The sequence below is a fragment of the Myodes glareolus genome, chromosome 6 (assembly GCF_982192425.1).
Source record: "Myodes glareolus chromosome 6, mMyoGla1.1, whole genome shotgun sequence".
Lineage (NCBI taxonomy): Eukaryota > Metazoa > Chordata > Mammalia > Rodentia > Cricetidae > Myodes > Myodes glareolus.
This window is the reverse complement of record NC_142031.1, coordinates 86996644-87017161: the sequence shown is the minus strand read 5'-3', so window position 1 is coordinate 87017161 and position 20518 is coordinate 86996644. Positions and strand designations below refer to the sequence as shown.

Below are 20518 nucleotides of genomic sequence, written 5' to 3'. Positions count from 1 at the left end.
AATATGTGTGGCGCCCACAGTTAGTTGGTCCTGTAGAATGTATTCTGCCACATTCCTCCTCTAAAGCTACATCTCTAGGTTCAACATTTTTATGGATCATACTCCAGCTCTGCATCTTACTAGATGCACAGTATTAGGCAGCTGCTTCTCACTGCTTCAGTGTACTTATTGTAAGTAAAGATACTGAGCCTGTTCCATTGGGTCATTGGTTGACATAGTCATGTTGTCTCACAGTGCCTAGCACGGAGTAGACACCAGTCAATATTACCTTTTTCCTTTATTCTTTTCTAGTTTTAGAAGTTAATGTCCTTCTTTACATAGTTTGTGTGTATATGTGTAGTCGTGTACATATATAGTTAGGCATATATATATATATATATATTAATTAGTGAATCTATAAACATGCACACAGAATTTTTAACATAATACAGTGTTATTTCAGAGACTATTTTCTTTTCACTTATACAATACAAAGGCTTGTTTATCCAATATCCAGTAATGTAGAATATTAAATCAGAAGCAGGTATTGTTACAGGTACACATAGTTATTCCTAGCTACAAAATGATACACAGAAACACTAAAGAAAGATTAGGGCTGAACGTGATACTACACACCTTTAATCCTAAAGATCGAGGAGGCACAGACTGCAGAATTTCTATGAGTTTGAAGCCAGCCTATTTATACATAATGAAACTCTGAACCCTCCCCAAAGAAAGACTAGAAATTATTGAATTAGGTGTGTGTGTGTGTGTGTGTGTGTGAGAGAGAGAGAGAGATCTTCTAAGATACCTTTTTAATCACAGTTTTCAGCATAGTAATTAATTTTTTGAATTACTAAATTGAATTTTTCATATGTATACCATATATTCTGGTCACTCTCCCTATCAGTTAATATCTAAATGGAAATTATCATCATTAGTTGCAATTGTGACCCTACTAGTATGAAAACAAATGACAATGTTCCATTTTCAAAGGATTAACATAAAGTAATTAAAATTCTGGAGATACTCTGATACAATACTGAGTTGCTTGCTTGGGGGTATTTAGAACACGGTGTATATATTTCTGCAAAGGTGACACATTTCATCACAGTTCAGGAAACAGATTGGTGATTCATTATAATAGAAGCAAAATGAATATAGCTAGCATTAGATGTTCACTAATTAAGTAGGCATTGTTTACATTTCCTAATAAAAAAGACTGTGTGTGTGTGTGTGTGCACACCCCAGGAAGCAGACTGATAGGTAAGGTTATTTGTAGATATCTCTATCAACCTTTTTCATTTTCCCGCTGGTTTAAGAACTCATGAGAATTTTGTTTTGAGTTCTACTTTTTAACCTTGAAGACTAGAAACTATTTTGAAAGGAGAAAACACAAAAGAAAGGACTACCATGGTATACAGAAAAGAAGCCAATATATTTGAACTAACAAAAGGGAGTTTTAAAAGAATCCAAAAATATATTTGCTGAACAGATGCACTCCTAAAAAGTTTATTGTGAATGAGGTTGTGTTATATTGGGAAAAGGAAGTTTTCAAACTACAGAGAGAACATGATATTAGAGGAAGGAGCTCATCTTACTGCTATAAACCATGTAACACTCACCTGACTTCTCAGTTCCTTTTCCACAAATGCTGGGGATCACTGACTTTAAGAAAGTTCCTTTTCAACATTAGTAATCTATGATTGCAAGTTTAACTCCATAGTATTTTATTGCATGTGTCTCTTTATACTTTTGGATCACTGTGTTAGAGGAGAGCTTATCTTAAGTTGACACCAGACAATGCAAAGTTAAACAAGGTAAGGATACATTATAATACACTTCTGTTGTGTTGCTTTTTGTTAGTCTCAAATATACAAAACCATAATGAAAGCTTTGCTTTTCCAACTCTGTGTGTGTGTGTGTGTGTGGGTGTGTGTGGATGTGTGGTTTTGGTGGTGGTGGTGTTAGTCCATATTGTTTTGCAGTTTGCTTATTTCACTTAAATTGTCTTGCAGATCTTCCAGTTTTTCCCCTCTCTCTATATATTTTTCCCTTATTGGTGGTTGTTTGGGTGCTCATGGATTTTAGGTCATTTCCAGTTTCATGGTATTATTAAGCAGGGCAGTCAAGAACATCACTTAGCAAACCCTTCTTATATGACAGTGCTCATTATTCATCTGATCTTCCCAAACCTTATGTTAGTACGATGTTAGCCTTGTGTTAGCATGATGAAATTATTTGTGAGGAAAGCACTTAGAGAGCTGATAAGTAAACATATTTACCCGGTCAGTTTGACCCCAGATTTCATGTACTGCTGTGTCACATCTTTCATTGGATCCTGCTCCTGAGAGTGTTGGGATTTCAGAGTGTGTGTGTGTTTACATTTGTGAGTGGGTCCATTCTTGTCTTCCACTTTACTTGAAACAGGGTCTCTTGTTTGACACTGTATAAGCGAGGCTATCTGGCCCTCACAAACTTTTGGGGAGTCTCTTGTCTCCATCTTGGCATCTTCCCATAGGAGTGTTGGGTTATATCTGTGTGTGTCGCTGTATTTGGCATTTAATTTGGTTCTGAAGGTCTAAAGTCAGATCTCCGGTATTGTACTCGTGTGCTTTATCCGCTAAGTTACCTCCCTGGCCCAAAGGGTTGAGATTTCAAACAAGAAGAAATTGTGTAGAGCTGAGAACGATTGTGCAAGCTCACTTCAGCCCTCATTCCCGTCTGCCTTAGCAAGAGTGCCTTTAATTGTTCATCCAGACTAGAGGACTGGGAGAAAAGGGGTTGGTTCATTAATAACCCGGCTGAAAGACCACCAGTTTGTTTAAAGCAAAGATGCTGTTTATTTCATTCAGTAGTTTTAAACTCTTCTAGCTTTGTAAAAGGATCTATTTATTTGGTTTCCATGTGATTTATTATTAGAATGGAGTGTGAAATAAAATAAAGGGCATTTAATTTGGGAGTTGGGCTTATGTTTTAATTCTCAGATACCAAGAGTAGCTTGGTGTCCTTGGGCAAGCTAGTTAATATCTTGAGTTTTTCCTTCACTTTAATACAGACAGCAAAGAAAAGGAATGCGGCAGTTAGTATGGAAAGTACAGTACAAAAACAGGGTATTGTTAGTTGTTACCTTGGTGCTTATTATGCCTTTGAAAAATTGTCCTTGTGTTTGTCATAGGACTTGTCTGGTTTGGTAAGATCTGAACAAACAGAAATACATTTATATGACTATCCAACATTCACAAAGTTAAAACCAACAAACAAACAAAAAAACTTACCCATTAAAAGAAAAAAAAATGGATATATGAAAGACAAGTGATTTCCGCACCAAAAATACCGATGTGGTATGAACCCAGATGGGTTTATCCATTGGCATGGTGTTTGATGAAGCTCCCTGGGCTCTACTTGCCTTCCCGCAGGCACCAAACAGATTATGTTTATGACTTAAGCTTACAGCTTAACCTTCATAATTTGAGAAGAGTTTAGAAGGTAATAGCCATATAGTTTAGTGACTTAATTACAGTGTTTGGCTTACAAGCAGTAGCATGCAAAAACTAGATTTATTAGGCCACATAATTAACTGGCAGAAATACAAGACTGACTGCTAAAATTGGTTGTCCACTCCTTAAGAACTCAAAACTGGGACTCAAAGTAGTCAGGAGTTGCTTTAGTACTGACAATTTTAAGAAAATCCTTGGAGTGTTAATGAGCCAAGAGAAAACGCATGTGTATACCGCTGTCTCTAAAAAAATCTGCATTGTCTCTCTGACCTTGAAATGCCCCCCATTTCCAGTACTCTTCCATCCTCTTGTCCACCCCCACAACCTGATCTCTCATGTTCCTGACCCCATCTGCCCACAATTGTATGTTTTTATTTTAATTAACTCAGCAAATAGTGCACTCTAGAATTAAGTAGCTTAGGAAGTATTTAATAATGTTGTTATAGTTAAAACTTACTTGAAATAGTCTTTGTTGTTATATACCTAACATGTTAGGTAGGAGCTTTATAGAAACATCATCTTTTATTTTTCTTTATTGGTTTCAATTTATTTTTATTGCTATTATTGCTACTGCTTTGTTTATTTTTACATTTATTTGTGGCAGATGTGTACATGTGCTGCAGTATGTGTGTGGAATTCAGAGGAAATTTGTGGGAGTCGTTTTTTCCCTTCTACTATGTGGGTCCCAGTGACCAAACCCAGGCCGGAAGCCTCTTTACCTGCTGCATCATCCTGTTGGCCCACCGCTTTGTTTTTGCTAGTCTTTTACAATACAGCCCAGGCTTGATTGGAATTTGAGCCAATCCTCTTGCCTCTAGAGTGCAAAGATGGCAGGTATGTGCCACCACACGTAGCCATTACTCTTTTTTAAAAAAGACACTGGACTGTCAGAGGAAAGGAGAGCAGCAAGAAGTCTTTAGTTACATTCATGACAGTGTTGCTTTTTATTTAATTTGGAGGAGTGGGAGAGTAAAGACAAGGGGAGTGGACTTTCTGGTCAGTGGTGGAGCTTGCACCCAATGGTTTGCCAGCTGCTTTCCTAAAGAAGTAGGGTCGTGATGTCATTAAAAGGGGAGCTTGGATAGTTTGCTTTTTTGAAAACTATGCTTATGTCTCCAAAGTGATGTATATAGGAACATTTAGTAAGAAAACTGAGGGGGTATCATGGCTGAGGGTGGGGGATCAGCCATGGGAAAATTCCATCATTCTAATAATTTGAAGAATATCTTTGTAGAAGTTGCTCTTGTAAACATGCCAAAATTATTGTTTTTGTTTTGTCTTAAAAAAAAAAAAGACCTGATTTGGTGTAGTTTTCTCACCATAAGGGAATTTTTCCTTGAGTAGTTGGGTTTTAAAATGGTCAATATTTTCTCTTTTAGACGATAGCATTTCTGCTGCAAGTACTTCTGATGTTCAGGATCGCCTCTCAGCTCTTGAGTCACGAGTTCAACAACAGGAAGATGAAATCACTGTACTAAAGGCCGCTTTGGCTGATGTTTTGAGACGTCTTGCAATCTCAGAAGATCATGTAGCCTCAGTGAAAAAGTCTGTGCCAAATAAAGGTAATTAAGTTTGTTGTTCATAAGAGTCTTGTGTCTTCTGGCCTTTTCTTTTGAAAATTGAAACTTGAAATACAATACTATTTGCATGGGAATTACTTGTGATCATAGTAGGTTTCTTTTTTCCCCCAAATTCTGAAAGTTTATTCTTTACTGTTTCAATTGGGAACTTTGTGTAATACTTCACTTATAGACTTTTTCCACCATAGTATTTCTAACTATGTAATAAATTTGTTGAGAGCAAGGATTGAATCTTTTTGTGCCTCTCATCCTAAATGTAGCTAGGCATTCAATCTACCTATTACAGAAACATGATTAAAACAGTTGTAAATTATTTAACTAACTTCATCCCAAGCCTTCTGTGGTTTGTATTTAAAATATTGCCAACCTTAATACAGTAGGAATTTTAACATCCAAATATGCAGGAGAAAAGACCCTGTTGCTCTCTTTAAATCAGATGTAGCTTTTTGTTCTTCAGACACCAAGAATTTTTAATTCTTTCATATTAACCAAGCACTTGAAGTACTTCTTGGTGGAGCTTAGAGACCAGACCAACATGATCGCTGTCCTCAGCAGTGTTTAGAAAAGGAAGGTTTGCACTGCTCTATCCAGATTGCAGTGAGTTGGAACTAGAAGACAACATGGAGAGAAGTACTATGTTGCCCTAGATGCTCACTAGTCAGATGGACACAACACAACCAGGATTCCAAGAAAGACTGTGAATGCTGAATGTGAGATGTATGTGGTGGTGTATGCTTGGACATATGTAGATTGCTGAAGTACAGGTGAGGTGTGCTTGCTGCTGTTAACCAACAGATTTTGGGACTCAACTTACAGGTGAAAGTTGGTGTGATAGAAAGTGCTATAAAACAAGAAAGCCCAACACAACATCAGTGATACTAGTTGCCAGGTGCAGCAGAAAGAACAATTAAAATAGATTAAGAAGTAACACTCGGAGTTTGATGTATAAGAATATTAGAAAACCCTACAAAAGCATTTTCAATGTGTTAAAATTGAAAATCCAGTATTTTGAAAGATGTAATTGGAGTTTTCTGAATGAGGAAAATTGTATAATTAAGAGCAGTGGCTTAAAACAAATTGCCTGAAGGGAAAAGATGATGGTGGCTATAAAAGGATGCTAAATTGAAGGCCAGTTTTAATATTATTCATTGAATTATACTTCTAAGAATGTAACTGAAAGTCCCAAGTGTCCTAGGCAATTACTGTACCAGTGACGTGTGTGTGTGTGTGTGTTATAGTAATATATTTAATATATTATATTCAGTCTGATTGTATACTTTTTATGTTTTAAGATGTTTTACAAATATGTTGAGACCTGAGAGAGCAAAGAGGAAGATAGTATTGGCGCTGGTAATAAGAATTGGTAAAGCAAGGTTTCTCTGAGTTTGTGAAGGATACTCTTAGGGCAGGGGAGAAATGGTAAATCTTAAATAGAAAATGACTACTATTTCTAGAAGTGGAGAAATGCAACTCCGTGAAGAGTGCTTGCCTGCCTGCACTAAATCCTGGGTTCATTCCCAATACCACTAAAAAACTAAGACAAAACTCATAGCCTGAGATACAATAGAAGAGATAAAATCCAGCAGAGTTTTTATTACACACACGCACTCAGGAGTTGTCAGAGCTGGATTGTTTGTTTATTCTGTGCGTCAGAGAACAGTTTGACAGAAATCAGTTCTCTCTTTCCACCCTGTGGATTTCTGGAATAAAACTCAGATCATCAGTTTTGGCAGCAAGCATTCTTGATCACTCAATATCAATCTTACCTTCATTTTCTTTGACGTAGTAAAGCAGTTGTGTTTGTATGTTTACTTTCACTTTGTTTTGAGAATGAGTCTCCTTGTGTAGCTTAGGTTGACCTCAAGCTCAAGGTGCCATTTTCTTCACTACCATGTGAATCATGGACACACACCACTGTATCTGTCCTGTAAGATAGGTTTCAGATGGATAAGAGAGAAAAACTGGACTGATTAGAATGGAGAATGGAAGATCATAGACATGAAAGAAATGTTGAGTGACCTGGGGAGATGTAAGTTAAAGTTTTGGAGGGAGTTATGGGGTAACAATAACAACATTGTTTGTTTTTATGATTCTTCATTTTGGACCTAAATGTAGATAGTGGAGATTTAGAAAAGGGAGAAAATTGTTCTTTATTATTAGTGGTAATTGGATACATGCATCAATGACAAGAGATAAGGAACTTTAAAGTTTAGCACATTGCTTGGCAGGAACACTTTGGATAATGTTATGTTACTCTTTTAAAAAATTTCTTTCATTGTATATTTTTTTGAGAATCGGCTTTGAAGATTGCCACAGTCAAGACAGTAACATTGTTTGCTTAAGAATTGATTTTTACAAGAGAAATTTGAAGTTGCTAGAGTAGAAAGGAAAACAAATCAGTTAACACAGGCTTGATAAAGTGAGTATATCTTTAGAGCAAGTTTTCTGGGTAATTGGCATTTCTACCCTCAGCTTGAATCTGTATGCATATGTTTGTTAGGTCCTACAATAGAAAATATAATGTTTCCTTGTTGTCTGCAGTCTCTCTCTCTCTCTCTCTCTCTCTCTCTCTCTTTCTCTCTCTCTCTCTCGACAGAGAGAGACTATCATGTAATAATTGGGCTATTTCTGGGGTACATTGTAACATTTCATGCATGTAAAGAATGTGGAATGATCAGGTAAAGATAATGACCTGTCACCTCAGACATTTGTTATTTATTGTGTTAGAAATGTTCAGAGTTCTCTCTAGTAACTATTTTGAAACATTCAAGCCATTTTTGTCAGCCATAGTTATCCTATACTGTGTAGACTGTTTCAAGTCATTTTCCCCTATCCATCCTCACCTCTGTGCCTACTAACCTTTTCTCTCCACACACTTCTCAGACTCTTCCAGGCACTTTTCTCTACTTTGAAATCAGTTTTTAGCTTCCACATATACGTAAGAACATGTGCTATTTTCTTTCTATGCCTGGGTTATCTCTGTTAACACATACTGTCCTCCTGTATGTGCTGTACATGTTATTGTAAATGAAAAGATAACTTTTTTAAATGGCTGAATAATATTCAATTCTGTGGATGTTTGTGTGGATATATAGTTACACACTACAGCATGTTATTTACCTTTTTATTGCTCTAAAATACCAAGAATTCAATTTAAGAGACGAACTGAAAGTAATAAAGTTGAGTTATGGAGCTGGCTGTTCTTCTAGACAACCCAGGTTAGATTGCAAGCACCCTCATGGCAACTTGTCTGTAACTCCAATCTCAGAGGATCCAAAGCCCTCTTCTGATCTCCACAGGTACAAATCTGCACACAAGAAAAATACCCATACTCATAAAATAAAAGTAAAGGAAAACAACTTTAAAAAGTAACCTCATTAATTACATTGCTGATAGTGTAGTTACATTATGAAGTGAGACCCATTTCATTAATTATTCTTTCAGTTACATGGTTGACAAACTTTTATAGATGAACATATTTCATTAAGATTAATCACTTATTTCTCATTAGTGGAGATTTTTGTCTAATTATATTTTCTAACACCGATAATAAGACATGAAGAGATGTAAAATTTCATAAGTTTTGTTATTGAAAACTCTAAGCAGGTTTATATTTCTCTTGGGATTTGTATATGGTATGTTATCAAGTCATCTAAAATCAGTTATAAATTTTCAATTAGTAGAATTAGTATATATTAATGATACAATGACTTTCTATTATATTTCAATATTTTTTCCTGGGTCAGTCCTTAATATATAGAGTTTGGGATATTGTAAAGGCTTAGGGATTGTCATTTAATTCCTATCCTGAATAACATGAAGGATGGCAAGGGTTGTCATAAGTTAGTAGATAAATTACAGTTACATTAGTCAGGTTGGGAAGGTATGAATCTCTATAATGAGAGTATTAAACTGAAATCAGTGATGATTGTGTCAGAGGATGAGGATAATTGCTTCTTATCCAAACAGCATCTCTGAGACTTATGTGTCTAGAAGTATATTGGTAGTTATTGTCTTAGGCCAAGCAACAGGGATTGTTCCTTTGTAACAGTCTAATGCCTCCTTTGTTATTTCTACTTGTGAAAAATAGGGCTAGAAGTTAAATGGTTTATCTTGCTTTGAGGCAAGAGGAAATGGGAAATATTCCAAAGTAATCAGAAATAGAGAAGACAGAATTTGATGGGGCTATATTGCTGTCCTCTTAAAGAGTAAAGTCATTAGACTAAGAGTGTCGAGAACTTGACAATGAAACATAAGAACCTAGAAGAGGTGTTTGGAGTTCCTGAGCACCTGACAGTGGGCCTCAGATAATAAGGTTTGACTGTCAGTCCTGCCTCCTGCACCACTCCCTTCCCTGTTCATAACATCGCAGGCATGGTAGATGCTCTGATTCAAACATTAATATTTCATCAAGATAATTTTTAAAAATCATCAGTGCAAGAAGTCACCTATGTGGCATACTAGTGCTAGATTTTATAGCAAAAATTGTAATTTGAGGGGCATTTTTCTTATATATAAGTACCTTCCCAAGAAGTTTCAACAACAACAAAAAAATGCAACTGCTGTTTGTCTTTTTTTCTGTCTCATCCATCTGTGGGAGGATGTGGTACACTGTATTATGAATGCCCCTTAGGTAGTTATAATACAAGTTAGTCCAAAGACCTGTCAAAAATGCGGGTAAACACCAAGTTTGAAACAACACTCTGGAATGCCAGATACTTTAGGTCCTACATGTGCAACTTCTAATTTTTTGTTTTGGAAAGGAAAAAAAGCCAACATGAGATTGTCTTAGTTGAACAGTTCAATTTTGCTAGAGTCCATAACTATACTCTATATCTAGTCTTTAAATCAACTTGACTCATGGTGAACAGGCCTGTTCAATCTGCGGTTTTGACCCCTGCTGACTACAATTGTCTACCTGCCTCCCCACCAGACATTTATTCCATTCCTTTTACTATAAAAGTTGTTTTACATAGTTAAACTTCATTTATATAGAATGGCACTCTAAAATTTAATATGTATAATATTAGAAATTTAAAGGATATGGTTGGGTCATGAGCTTCAGAGCTGCCATGGAAAAGCAACCATTTAGCTGAATGGTGGGTCTAGCATCCCAGCAGCTCAGTGTAGCTTTTCTGTTGGTCTCTGTCAATGGTATTAGATCTCAAGACAGTAGTGCATTTGCTGAGTGCTGCAGGTGGGACCATCTGCTCACTATTCATAAACACTAATAGACTTAATTTTTAAAACTCTGCTATTTAAGAAATATTTTGAAATTTGTTAATTTTTTTTTTCCTAACCACCTTAGGCCAACCAAGCCTTCGAGAAGCTATTTCCATGTCCTGTATAACCAATGGGAGTGGTATAAACAGAAAACAGAATCACACCAGCTCTGTATCAATAGCAAGAAAAGAAACTCTTTCATCCGCTGCTAAAAGGTACCTGATTGTCATGAATGGGAAACTGGCAGTGCACAACTGTGCATGATAGATGAGGCTACTCATGGGAAGAATTACAAATGGGGCTGTATGGTAGTCAGCTGCTCATGTCTTGATTCTTTAATTATGAATGAGACACTTGGCCTGAGTCCATTGTGCTTATAGTATCACAAGTTGATTTTTATTCAGAAAGCTTTTGAAGAGACAGAGCCTTTTCATGTCCTGAAATCTTATTGTTGTTGCTTTTGTTTTTCAGCAAGAATTTATTGATACATTTAATGAAATTATTTAAGTAGATTTTCCTTAGCAAGTGACATATTTGGTACATTTTAAAGATAATAGACTCTTTAATATATATCTACTCTAGTCGGGGGGAGCAAAGGCCATTATAACTTTTTTTCCAGCAAAAATCAGAAAACTGAGATTCACCTCAAAGTATTCTAGTAGTGGTGTGCGGCTATCTATCTCTTCAGGGCTGGTAGAGGCAGGAGGATGCTGGAGTTACTGCATTCTAAACGTTCCCGTGTATTACGGAATTCATGTGCTCAGGCTCTCTCTTAACCCAGTATATTTACTGTTCCAATGACAGTGCATGAATGACATTTGCCCACCTTTTCTTTTAATTGTCGTCACATGGAAAGGTCATAGGAAATCAGCTGTACAGAACAAGTTGTGTTGTTTGATAATACATGAGGGGAAGAGAGTTTAAAAAGTAGAGCGATGTATGCTAATGAAAAGCGCTTACTTCAGATATTAACGCCTGGAAGGTTCAGAGTGCACAGTTCCAGGTGTTAACCCAGCAGGTGGCTACGAGAATGGTGAGGAGATAGCAAGACCTTCAGAACCTGATGTCATTACAGAATCCCATTTTTCCCCCTTTCAAAATAGTAAAATTATCTCTGTTTCATTTTCAGGAGAAAACATTGTAATAAAGCATTCATAGTAGAAACCTTTAATATTTTTAAAGATTGTTTAGTTTTTATTTCGTCGGTATGTTTTGACTCTGGTGAACACATAATGAAGTGCCCACTAGAAGAGGATTTTGGATCCTCTGTAACTGGAGTTCCTGGTAATTGTGAGCTGCCATGTGGGTGCTGGGAACCAAGCCCAGGTCATGTGCAGTAGCAAGAGCTATTAACTGCTGAGCCGTTTCTCCAGCCCTTAGTACATAATTTTTTTTATAAACATTTTTTATTCAGTAACAGTTTAATTTTAGCTGGTTTTCTTAGCTCATTTCTGTACTGGTGCTTTGTAATGATCAGTACAATAGGAATGGGTGGTCTAGGACCACTTGGTTTTGTTCCTTTCTTGTTCAGGGCACTAGATTTAACCCTAGAGGAAAATCTCCTTTTAAGCGTAAAGGATGGTTTGAAGACCATTACAAAAGGATTGTCATCTAATTCAGACTCTCCCTCCCTCCTTTTTCTGTGGTATATGAGTGTGTATACATGCACCTGTCTGTGGAGGCCACAGTTGATGTTGGATGTTCATCAGTCCTCATCTTAGTTTTTTGAGACAGGGCTGCTCTCTGAGCCTGTAGTTTGCAATTTTGCCTAGCTCGAATGGCTCCCAAGTCCCTGGGATCCATGTGTCCCCGTACCCCACCTCCAGTGCTGGCTTTTCCATGGGAGCTGGAGATCCAAGCTCAGATCCTCACACGTAAAACACAGAGAGCATGTTGCCCACCGACCGTCTCCAGGCCCAGTTTTCTGATTTTAAGGTTTAATCTGCTATTTGCTGATAAGAATTTGTTTCTCAGCCCTCACCTCTTCAAAAACTGAACATAGCCGTTTGCATCAGATTGAAGTTAGTTAAGAATGATGGTACTACATTTCTAATTGTTAACAATGTGATAGTGGAGTTGTATAAACTATGTACACATGCACACATGTTTGTGTGTGTGTGTGTGTGTGTGTGTGTGTGTTGTGACAGATATTCTTGGAACATACCTTATAAAAAATTACAAGTCCTTTGCTTAAGAACTATAGAGCATGGTTTTCTACCCTTTCAGTCTTGAGTCTGTCCTTCACAGTACTGCTCACAGGCGCAGCTGAGACTTCTGAAGGTGTTTTGTCAGTTAACTGTCCACGTGCAAAGTCATAAAGGCCATATATAAATACGTTAGGTATTTCAGTTTGAAACCTGTTAGGACAGTCTTTCTTCCCCTTTTCAAAGGATGTATCTTTGACCAAATTTGTTGACTGTCTTGCATAAAATATACCTGTAAGTAACTTTGTAATTTTTAGTTTAAAGGCAGAATAAGAAATGTAAAACTCTGGCAAAACAATTTTTTCCTGTGACTTTAAAAATTACTTCACATTCATTTAATATCATTTTTTAAAAATTTACTTTTTTGTTTTGCTTTTATTTTTTGATGTTTGTTTTATTTTGTTCTTATCAAGGCAGGGTTTCTCTGTATAGTCCTGGCTGTCCTGTAAACCAGGCTGGCCTCGAACTCTCAGAGATTCTCCTACCTCTGCCTCCTGAGTGCTGGGATTAAAGGCGTGCGCTACCATGCCAGGCCTCTTAAAGTTTTTTTTAATATTCAGGTTCACAAGATCCTGGAGCTGGAGTGGTAATTGAAGCCAGATGCTAAGAATTGAGCTCTGGTCTCCTGGAAGTGTTAATATCTGAGCCGTTTTCCCAGCCCCACATAGCATTTTCAGTAGCTTTTTTTTTTCTTTTTTTGGTCTTTCTAAAGCAAGAACTTGGTTTTTACAGAACTACAGGTTTTTGATGTATATTTTCTATTTTATACTTACCTTTTCTAATTAAAAGAACAACTTAGCATTAACAGGTGGGTGTCAGTCATCAGGAAAGTGCTTATGTAGCACATGTGACCCCCGAACCGATACTCAGGACCACAGCCCACCCTCCTCTTTTCCCCACAGAGAGAAAACTCAGTTGACAGGGTCAGAGGAACCTGGGAGTGGTCTGGGTTAAATATGAACGCTTAGTGCGTCATCAGTCAATTTCTTTCTACAGGGAGTGCAAAGGTCCTCAATGCTGTAATTTAGATAAGTTGAAGTTAGTTAAGAGAGTTTCTGCAACCCCACTGCAATCATCAAAATTATAAAATCCATTAGAGGTCACTTCCATCTCAAAGGGCAATCTTCATAGAATGGATTATTACCTTAGATTGTTCAAAAATTAATTCTTTATCAATTTCAATAATTTTTCCTTATTGAATAAAAAATATAAATTGTATTAGTTATATAATTTAGGGTCTTGAATTATAATCACTTTATTATTTTGATTTTAAAGTTTGTTTAAATATGTGTTGTTCCATGTTATACTTTATTTTACAGTGGTACAGAAAAAAAGAAAGAAAAGCCACAAGGACAGAGAGAGAAAAAAGAGGAATCTCATACTAATGATCAGAGCCCACAAATGCGAGCATCACCTTCTCCCCAGCCCTCTTCACAGCCTCTCCAAATAAACAGACAAACTCCAGAGAGCAAGAGCTCCGCTCCCACCAAAAGGTTTTAACCGTCCCCAAGTACAGAGCTAGGGATCGGTTGTAAAGATACCTAAATTCTGTGATTTGGGAAAAGTTAGCTATCCATGGAATCCAGGAGAAAACATCTTCATTGCTTATAATCTATATTTTAGGACACCGGGGAATAAAGATTTAGAAGCATAATTTTTCAGTTATAACTGGCAAAGAAACTAAGACAATTTGGTAAAAAGGAAAGAGGTATAAATAGCCCAAACAATATTTTTATAATAAAATTATAGATATTTTAACATTTTTTATAGTTGTGTATAAATTTATAGCCATGGATAGAAATCGCCATGTTAAATTATCCTCACTACATTTTGGCATCATTACAACCTCAACTTGCAAGGCTCCTTTAAACGAAAGGTTCCTGTGGCTGTGTCTTAATTTCAGCTTTGGGTCTTGGGAAGATAACTTCTTGCTTGAGTATGGAAACGAATTCATTTCACCTGATCTTCTCTATGCTAAAGGCTTGTTTGAGAGTTTTTCTCTGTTCCATAGTAATTGATGTTTTTAAGTGATGAGAGGGGGAGAAGGAAAAACATAACAAATGTGTGTAAGCCTAAATTAGGGGTGTGGAACTGCATGCTGGGGCTACTAATGCTGCTGCCTTGTAACAAGTACTGGTACCAGTTTAATTAAATTGGCCCATTTAGCTGTGTCGTGGTGGTACACTCCTTTAATTTCAGCACTTTCTGAGTTCAAGGCCAGAGGCAGGCAAATTTCTGAGTTCAAGGCCAGCCTGGTCTACAAAGCAAGTTCCAGAACAGCTAAGACTGTTTCACAGAGAAACCCTGTCGTGGAGAAAAAAAGGGGGGTGGAGGTGGACACTATTTAGAAACATGGACTCAAGCTTTAGTATTCCTTAGGTATTTTATTATTGTAGTACTGCAGAGGAATTCGAGGAAACTATTAACCTATTCCAAGAATTGTTAGAACTTCAATAAAGTAAATGATAATCACTCCTAAAAGATTTTCAATATGTTTCTCTTTGGCTATGTTAATGTTTTGCTTCAAGTCTATAATGGAAATTTGAAAGCCCCAAATATTCTTTACTTGATTAATGCATGTTTACCTTTTACAGAATGCTTTGTCTCTGTGCCTGATGCAGTTCTCGTGCTAAGGGTTTGTGGTTCTTCTGCCTGGGCTCCTGTGGAGTTCTTGAACATAGCTTATTAATATTATGCAACTTCTTACTGTGTGCAGGGGAGGCTCATGGTCTCTTTGAGGTTCATTCTGATTAACTTGGTGTCTCTTTGTCCCAGAGTCTCCTTTTCAGCTTACCGTCTCCTGGAACTGTGCTTGCTCTTCTCAGTTGCTCTTTGGATGCACAATTGCAGAAGTATTGAAGACTGGATGAGTTTCGGGGTGGTCAGCAATGCAGCCAGAAAGTCATTTATAAACCGTAGAATTTCAGTTATACATGTAGGGAGTCCCCGCTGATAACGCCAATAATTTTTTATTGTATCACATTATTTATTTCTGATCCTGGATAGAAGTCTCTAAAACTGTGACCAAGAGCTTCAGAATTTTAGCATCACAGTTTTATTTAGGAATTTGTGCCGTGTATAAATTAACTACTTGAACATAATCACATACAGAATGAATGGTATAGTGTCATATTTCAAGTTTATAGTTCATGTTTTTATAACTACAAGTTATGAGAAACACTACATAGAGATCTAAGCATTTTTTTCTATTAACAGCAGATTGTAGAGATTTCTTTCTCCAGATAATGTTTGCTCTAGTTGATCTTTTGAATGACAGTATAACACAGACTTCCTAATTGCCTTGTTTAACTCCTCCGCTCATCCAGCCAGATCCTTCAACTAATCCTTCTCACCCTGGGTTCGCTTTAAGAGTGTTAATCTCTTCTCTCACTGTCTATTGAAACTGTCAATTACATGTCATTGCTACTCAGAACGTTCCTCTAAGAAATTAATGTGTTTTTTCTAGCATAAAACGTCCACCAACAGCTGAAAAGTCACATAATTCATGGGAAAATTCAGATGATAGTCGTAATAAATTATTGAAAACCGTTTCAACATCAAAACTAATATCAAAGGTTATAAAAAGTGCAGACAAGTAAGTTAAGTACTATTTGTCCTGTATGAAAATTAAATTGTATCTCTGTACTGTTGTGTGTAATGACATGCCTGATTTATTTTCTTGCCAGGTATTTTTAAGTTTCCATAGAAAAGCTTTGTCTTACTATTAATTTATCTCCAGTGTCTCAATCTTGTAAGATTTGAATGCTGCACTCTTTTTGTAATCTCACTGTTTCGATGATTGTGTGTAGTATCTGTTGTTTCATAAATAGTATATATTAGAGTTGAGACTACTGAGAAATTTTACTTGTAGAGATTAATCTTGTAGAGATTTATCTAGAGTATGGACTAGGCATCAAAAATTCTAAATTCTTTCAGATGATTCTGGTGCTGAGCCATGTAAAATAAATGTGTTCTTTTCATTCTTTTTTTTTAGACATAAAGATGTCATCATCAATCAAGGTAAATTAAAATTCCTTTTGGAAATACTTGCCTTTTTACATCATCTTAACTATTGCTGATTCATAAGAATATGACTGATTTTATTCAGTCTAATTTATTAGTTCGTAGTAACCAAAGAAACATACTACTGTACTCATTTTAGAAAATGCCTGGTTTTTATTGTACGATATGTCATTTTTGTCTCAACCAGCAAAAATGTCAACCCGTGAAAAAAACAGCCAAGGTAAGGATTATCTCTGCAGTGGGGCGCCTCCTGAGTCGGCCTCTCCTGGGTCTCTTATTTGGCTTTTCACCATTACTACTCTCTGGCTTTCCTCTTAACAAAGGAAATACCATGGTAATTTGAACTAGTAAGTGTAACTACTCTTTTAAAAAAGAAAAAAAAAATCTGTTTTCTGTGAGATCTGAAGAATTAAGGAGAACAGTAAAAATAAATACAGCAACATGAAGAAATCAAAAAATCTATTTCCTTTAAAAAATTATACTTAGAAAAGCCATTTAAAAGATTGATAAATCTTAATTTGATTTCCTGTCTTGCAATTTGGTTGCTAATAATCACTTCTTGCTGCTAAGACTCAAATAGTGAGGCTAGCAAAGCATTTCCTCTTAAATTCTTCCCTTTTATTAGTTGTTATCTCTGGCTACTTGCTGTTGGCTCATTTTGTTGACCCAAACAGGATAACTCTGTATATGTATATTTAATTTGATTGTAAAATAGGTAAGTTTTATGTATCAGTTTTACACTCCTCAAATTGCTTGCAAATTAATTGAAGCTTGCTGTTCTAGATGAAATTGTGCCTTTTCTGTGCATGCTTTTTACAACTCATTTCTCATGCCATAGCTTTCTTTGTCTTCTGGATTATTAATTGACTAAAATGTGCTTTCATTTTTTGTTAGCAATTTCACTTAATTCCTGTAAATTTTATTTTCATTCATTAGAGTAAGAAAAATATATTTGCTGGTTATATACTTTAGGTCATAAGATTATACACAGAAATTGTAAATAAGGTTGAAATGTGATATTCTTCTTCAATTAGATCTGAACTTTTTGCATTATAATTGTATAGATTGTGTAATGGTTTAGATACTCAAGGAAAATACTAAATTTATTTAAAACACAATTTTGACTCTAACCAAACTTTGTTAGAGACACTAATAGACAGAAAGAGCAGTGAATGTGGACAGCCATGAGTCCCAGTTCTTCTGATAGCCTAGGCCAAGTGGCAGCGACCCTGAGTAGTGTTCTGACCTGAGAATACAACAGAGCTTACTTCACATAACTCTTAAGACAGAACAGTATATACAGAAGTCCTTTAAAACTAGGAAACACTGGCTAGAGAAGTGCTGTTACTAAATGTTCTAGAGACCACTCCAATCTAACAGAATCTTCATGGGGGAGTTGACAAAGGGCTGTCTTTCTTTACTATGTTTCGAAGGGAAAGGGAAACTTAGCATTTGTTTGTCAGAGTGGTTTGTATTGGCATAATCTTCAAAATCATTCAGGTAAACAAGTGAAGCAATGTCATTACATGGGTGGTAGTGGTGCAGAGGAGCAGCTTGGACAGGATGGTTGGTGCTTGGGAGAAGGTGGAGAGGAAAAGAGGAAGTTGAATTTTGTAATAAGAATTTTATCTTAAAAAACAGTTTCCCATGACATCACATGTTGACCACACTGAGCGTTAGTTATACAATTGTACAGCAAGCACTTTACCTGCTAAGCCATCTCTTCAACCTTGAGATAAACTTTCATTAACCAATACAAATACTTACTGGGTCAGGGAAAGAAAAATGAAACCTGAAATAATCTTGCAATTCTGACAACTCTGACAGCTCTGATGTGCTTATGGGTTGTTCCTTTAATCAGATAACCATTTTATGCATTTAGTTGTTTATCCTTACTTTGTCAGGCCCTATAATACTAAGGATTCGGGATCACAGTCGTGACAATGCCTGAACCAAGGCAATTTATGTAGCAAACAGCGAAAACATACAAGATGTAGACAGAATATAACAAGTTCTTAATTTTATGAGATGATACATATTTCCAAAGAATAAGGAGAGTTTGCTGTTATGTAGAATGGTTGACATTTCTGATCCAGTGGCATTTAAGCTGTCCAATGAAAATGAGTGAAATATGTGAATGTCCAGTGAAATAATCTTGTGAGTGGATGGATCTGAAGTACTGAATCCCTGAGGCAGGCAATTTTTTTGTTTTGTTTTGTTTTTTTAAACTGTGATAAGATATAACAGGGAGATCCCTGATCAAAGGATGCATACAGTGTTGGATTTGTTAACCATTACATTCTAAAATGCATATTCTTTGTGATAGAAACTTCACCAGACACCTCACTCCTATCAGGGGCAAGTGACTAAATGGCAATAATTTAAGTGAGATGAACATGAGATATAGGAGCAAAATGACATGTATCACAGAACATTTAGAAATTATGGTTCCACTATGCTTAAAGTAATAATTGTAGGTTGGAAACAATTCAGAGTTCGTTTGTTGGAGGAAATAAATTGATGATTCAATAAAGCATTTCCCCCCACTGAGACTTGTGGCTCAGCATGCTCATGTTCAGTTAGATCCTAGTGACACTGTATGTCCATCAGTGGTGTGTGCACCGAGATGACAGGGAGGGCAGTATTCTTGCCTGCTGCATCCCCAGGCTGCTCACCCATTGCTTCTCGAAAGAACAGTCTCACTAAAAATACTTTGGGTTTTTCCTTTAGTAACATATTTTTAATGTTTAAAGATTGTGAAATATTTTTTTATCTAAAAATATATGTAAATACTATTAGAAGCACCTATAGTTTGACCCAAGTTTATTGTGTCTTCACATTTGGTTTTATCTGAATGTTTTTAAAAAAGAAGTAAGACATGAGAGCCAGGTGTGGTGGCTTATACCTATAATCCCAGCATTTGGGAGGCTGAGGCAGGAATATGACAGGAGTTCAAGGACAGCCTTGGAGCAAAAAGTCCAAGGCATGAAAATTAAAGTCTGTTCATTAACCCTGTTTAATCAGAATTTCATTTGTAGATTTTTATGCCCCTGGAACTTTGTGTTTCTTTTCCTGCCATTGTTAATTGGGAAAGCAGAGCTAGAGATGAGGGGAGGGGAGGCTTTAACATCTGAAGTCCCTCTTTCTCCCCCTCTTTTTGTGTGACAATCTCACTATGTAGCTATTACTCCCAACACTATTTCCTAACTTTTCAAAAAGAAAGTCTTTGGAGGGAAGTAGAAATCTAGACTATATAAGCAAACTCTTGTATGTGAGTTTTCAAGTAATTTTATGATAATTAGAGTTGTAAACGAAACAGGAATGGAGATGAGAGGTGGCTTGGAGTCAAAAGAGATGAGTTGTTAAGTTGGTTTGCTGTTTTAGTTAACATGGAGTTTCTTAGGTGCACAGATGTTACCTGTTTTGATGAGCTTAGTCTAACCCTAAGTTGTTAGGTCATATCTTGAGTATTATCATGTATGGGCACCCCTGCCATTAAGAATTTAGGAAATTTTGCTCACTCACCAAACAAAGAAGGTAATGAAAATAGCATTTTAATACTAGTCAAATTTTCAAACTTTGGTTTTATCCTATTTGGTAAAACTAAAACTAACTGCTTCATATTTGGTAGGCACTATCACTAGGATTTTTTTTACTTATTTTTTTTTTTTTTTTTTTTTTGGCTTATGGGTTTAGATTCAGAATCTTGGATTAGGATAAACTGCTGGGATTAAAGGCATGCACCACCACTCCTGGCCTACACACACACATTTTTTTTTTAATCCCTTACACAGAACATTGTTTTGTTGAACTCTTTTTTCTTTTTAAAAGACAGATTCTAAACTGGCTGTACTGGAGTTCTCTGTAGACCAATCTGCCTCTGCCTCTTGAGTATTGAGATTAAAGGTTTATGCCAACATACCTGGCATGGTTTGTTGAATCTTAAAGTATTGCAGTGAAGCAACTTGGTCAGAGGTTGGCGAGATGGCTCGTTGGTTAAGAGTACTCA

The 20518-nt window shown here is 36.4% G+C and overlaps 1 protein-coding gene across 5 annotated transcripts in view; it reads left to right on the top strand.

Annotated features, from left to right (window-relative positions):
* The window catches only part of Eml4 (EMAP like 4), a 123207-nt gene that overhangs the window by 57996 nt on the left and 44693 nt on the right, over positions 1–20518 (top strand). The window contains exons 2-7 of one of the 5 annotated variants that reach the window (XM_085690973.2): positions 4859–5041; positions 10368–10497; positions 13806–13979; positions 15953–16081; positions 16481–16506; positions 16697–16729. In XM_085690973.2, coding sequence (XP_085547099.2) covers positions 4859–5041; positions 10368–10497; positions 13806–13979; positions 15953–16081; positions 16481–16506; positions 16697–16729 — 675 coding nt within the window. The remainder of the gene's footprint in view (positions 1–4858; positions 5042–10367; positions 10498–13805; positions 13980–15952; positions 16082–16480; positions 16507–16696; positions 16730–20518) is intronic. The other 4 variants (XM_085690974.2, XM_085690975.2, XM_085690977.2 and 1 more) reach the window with 4 other exon arrangements.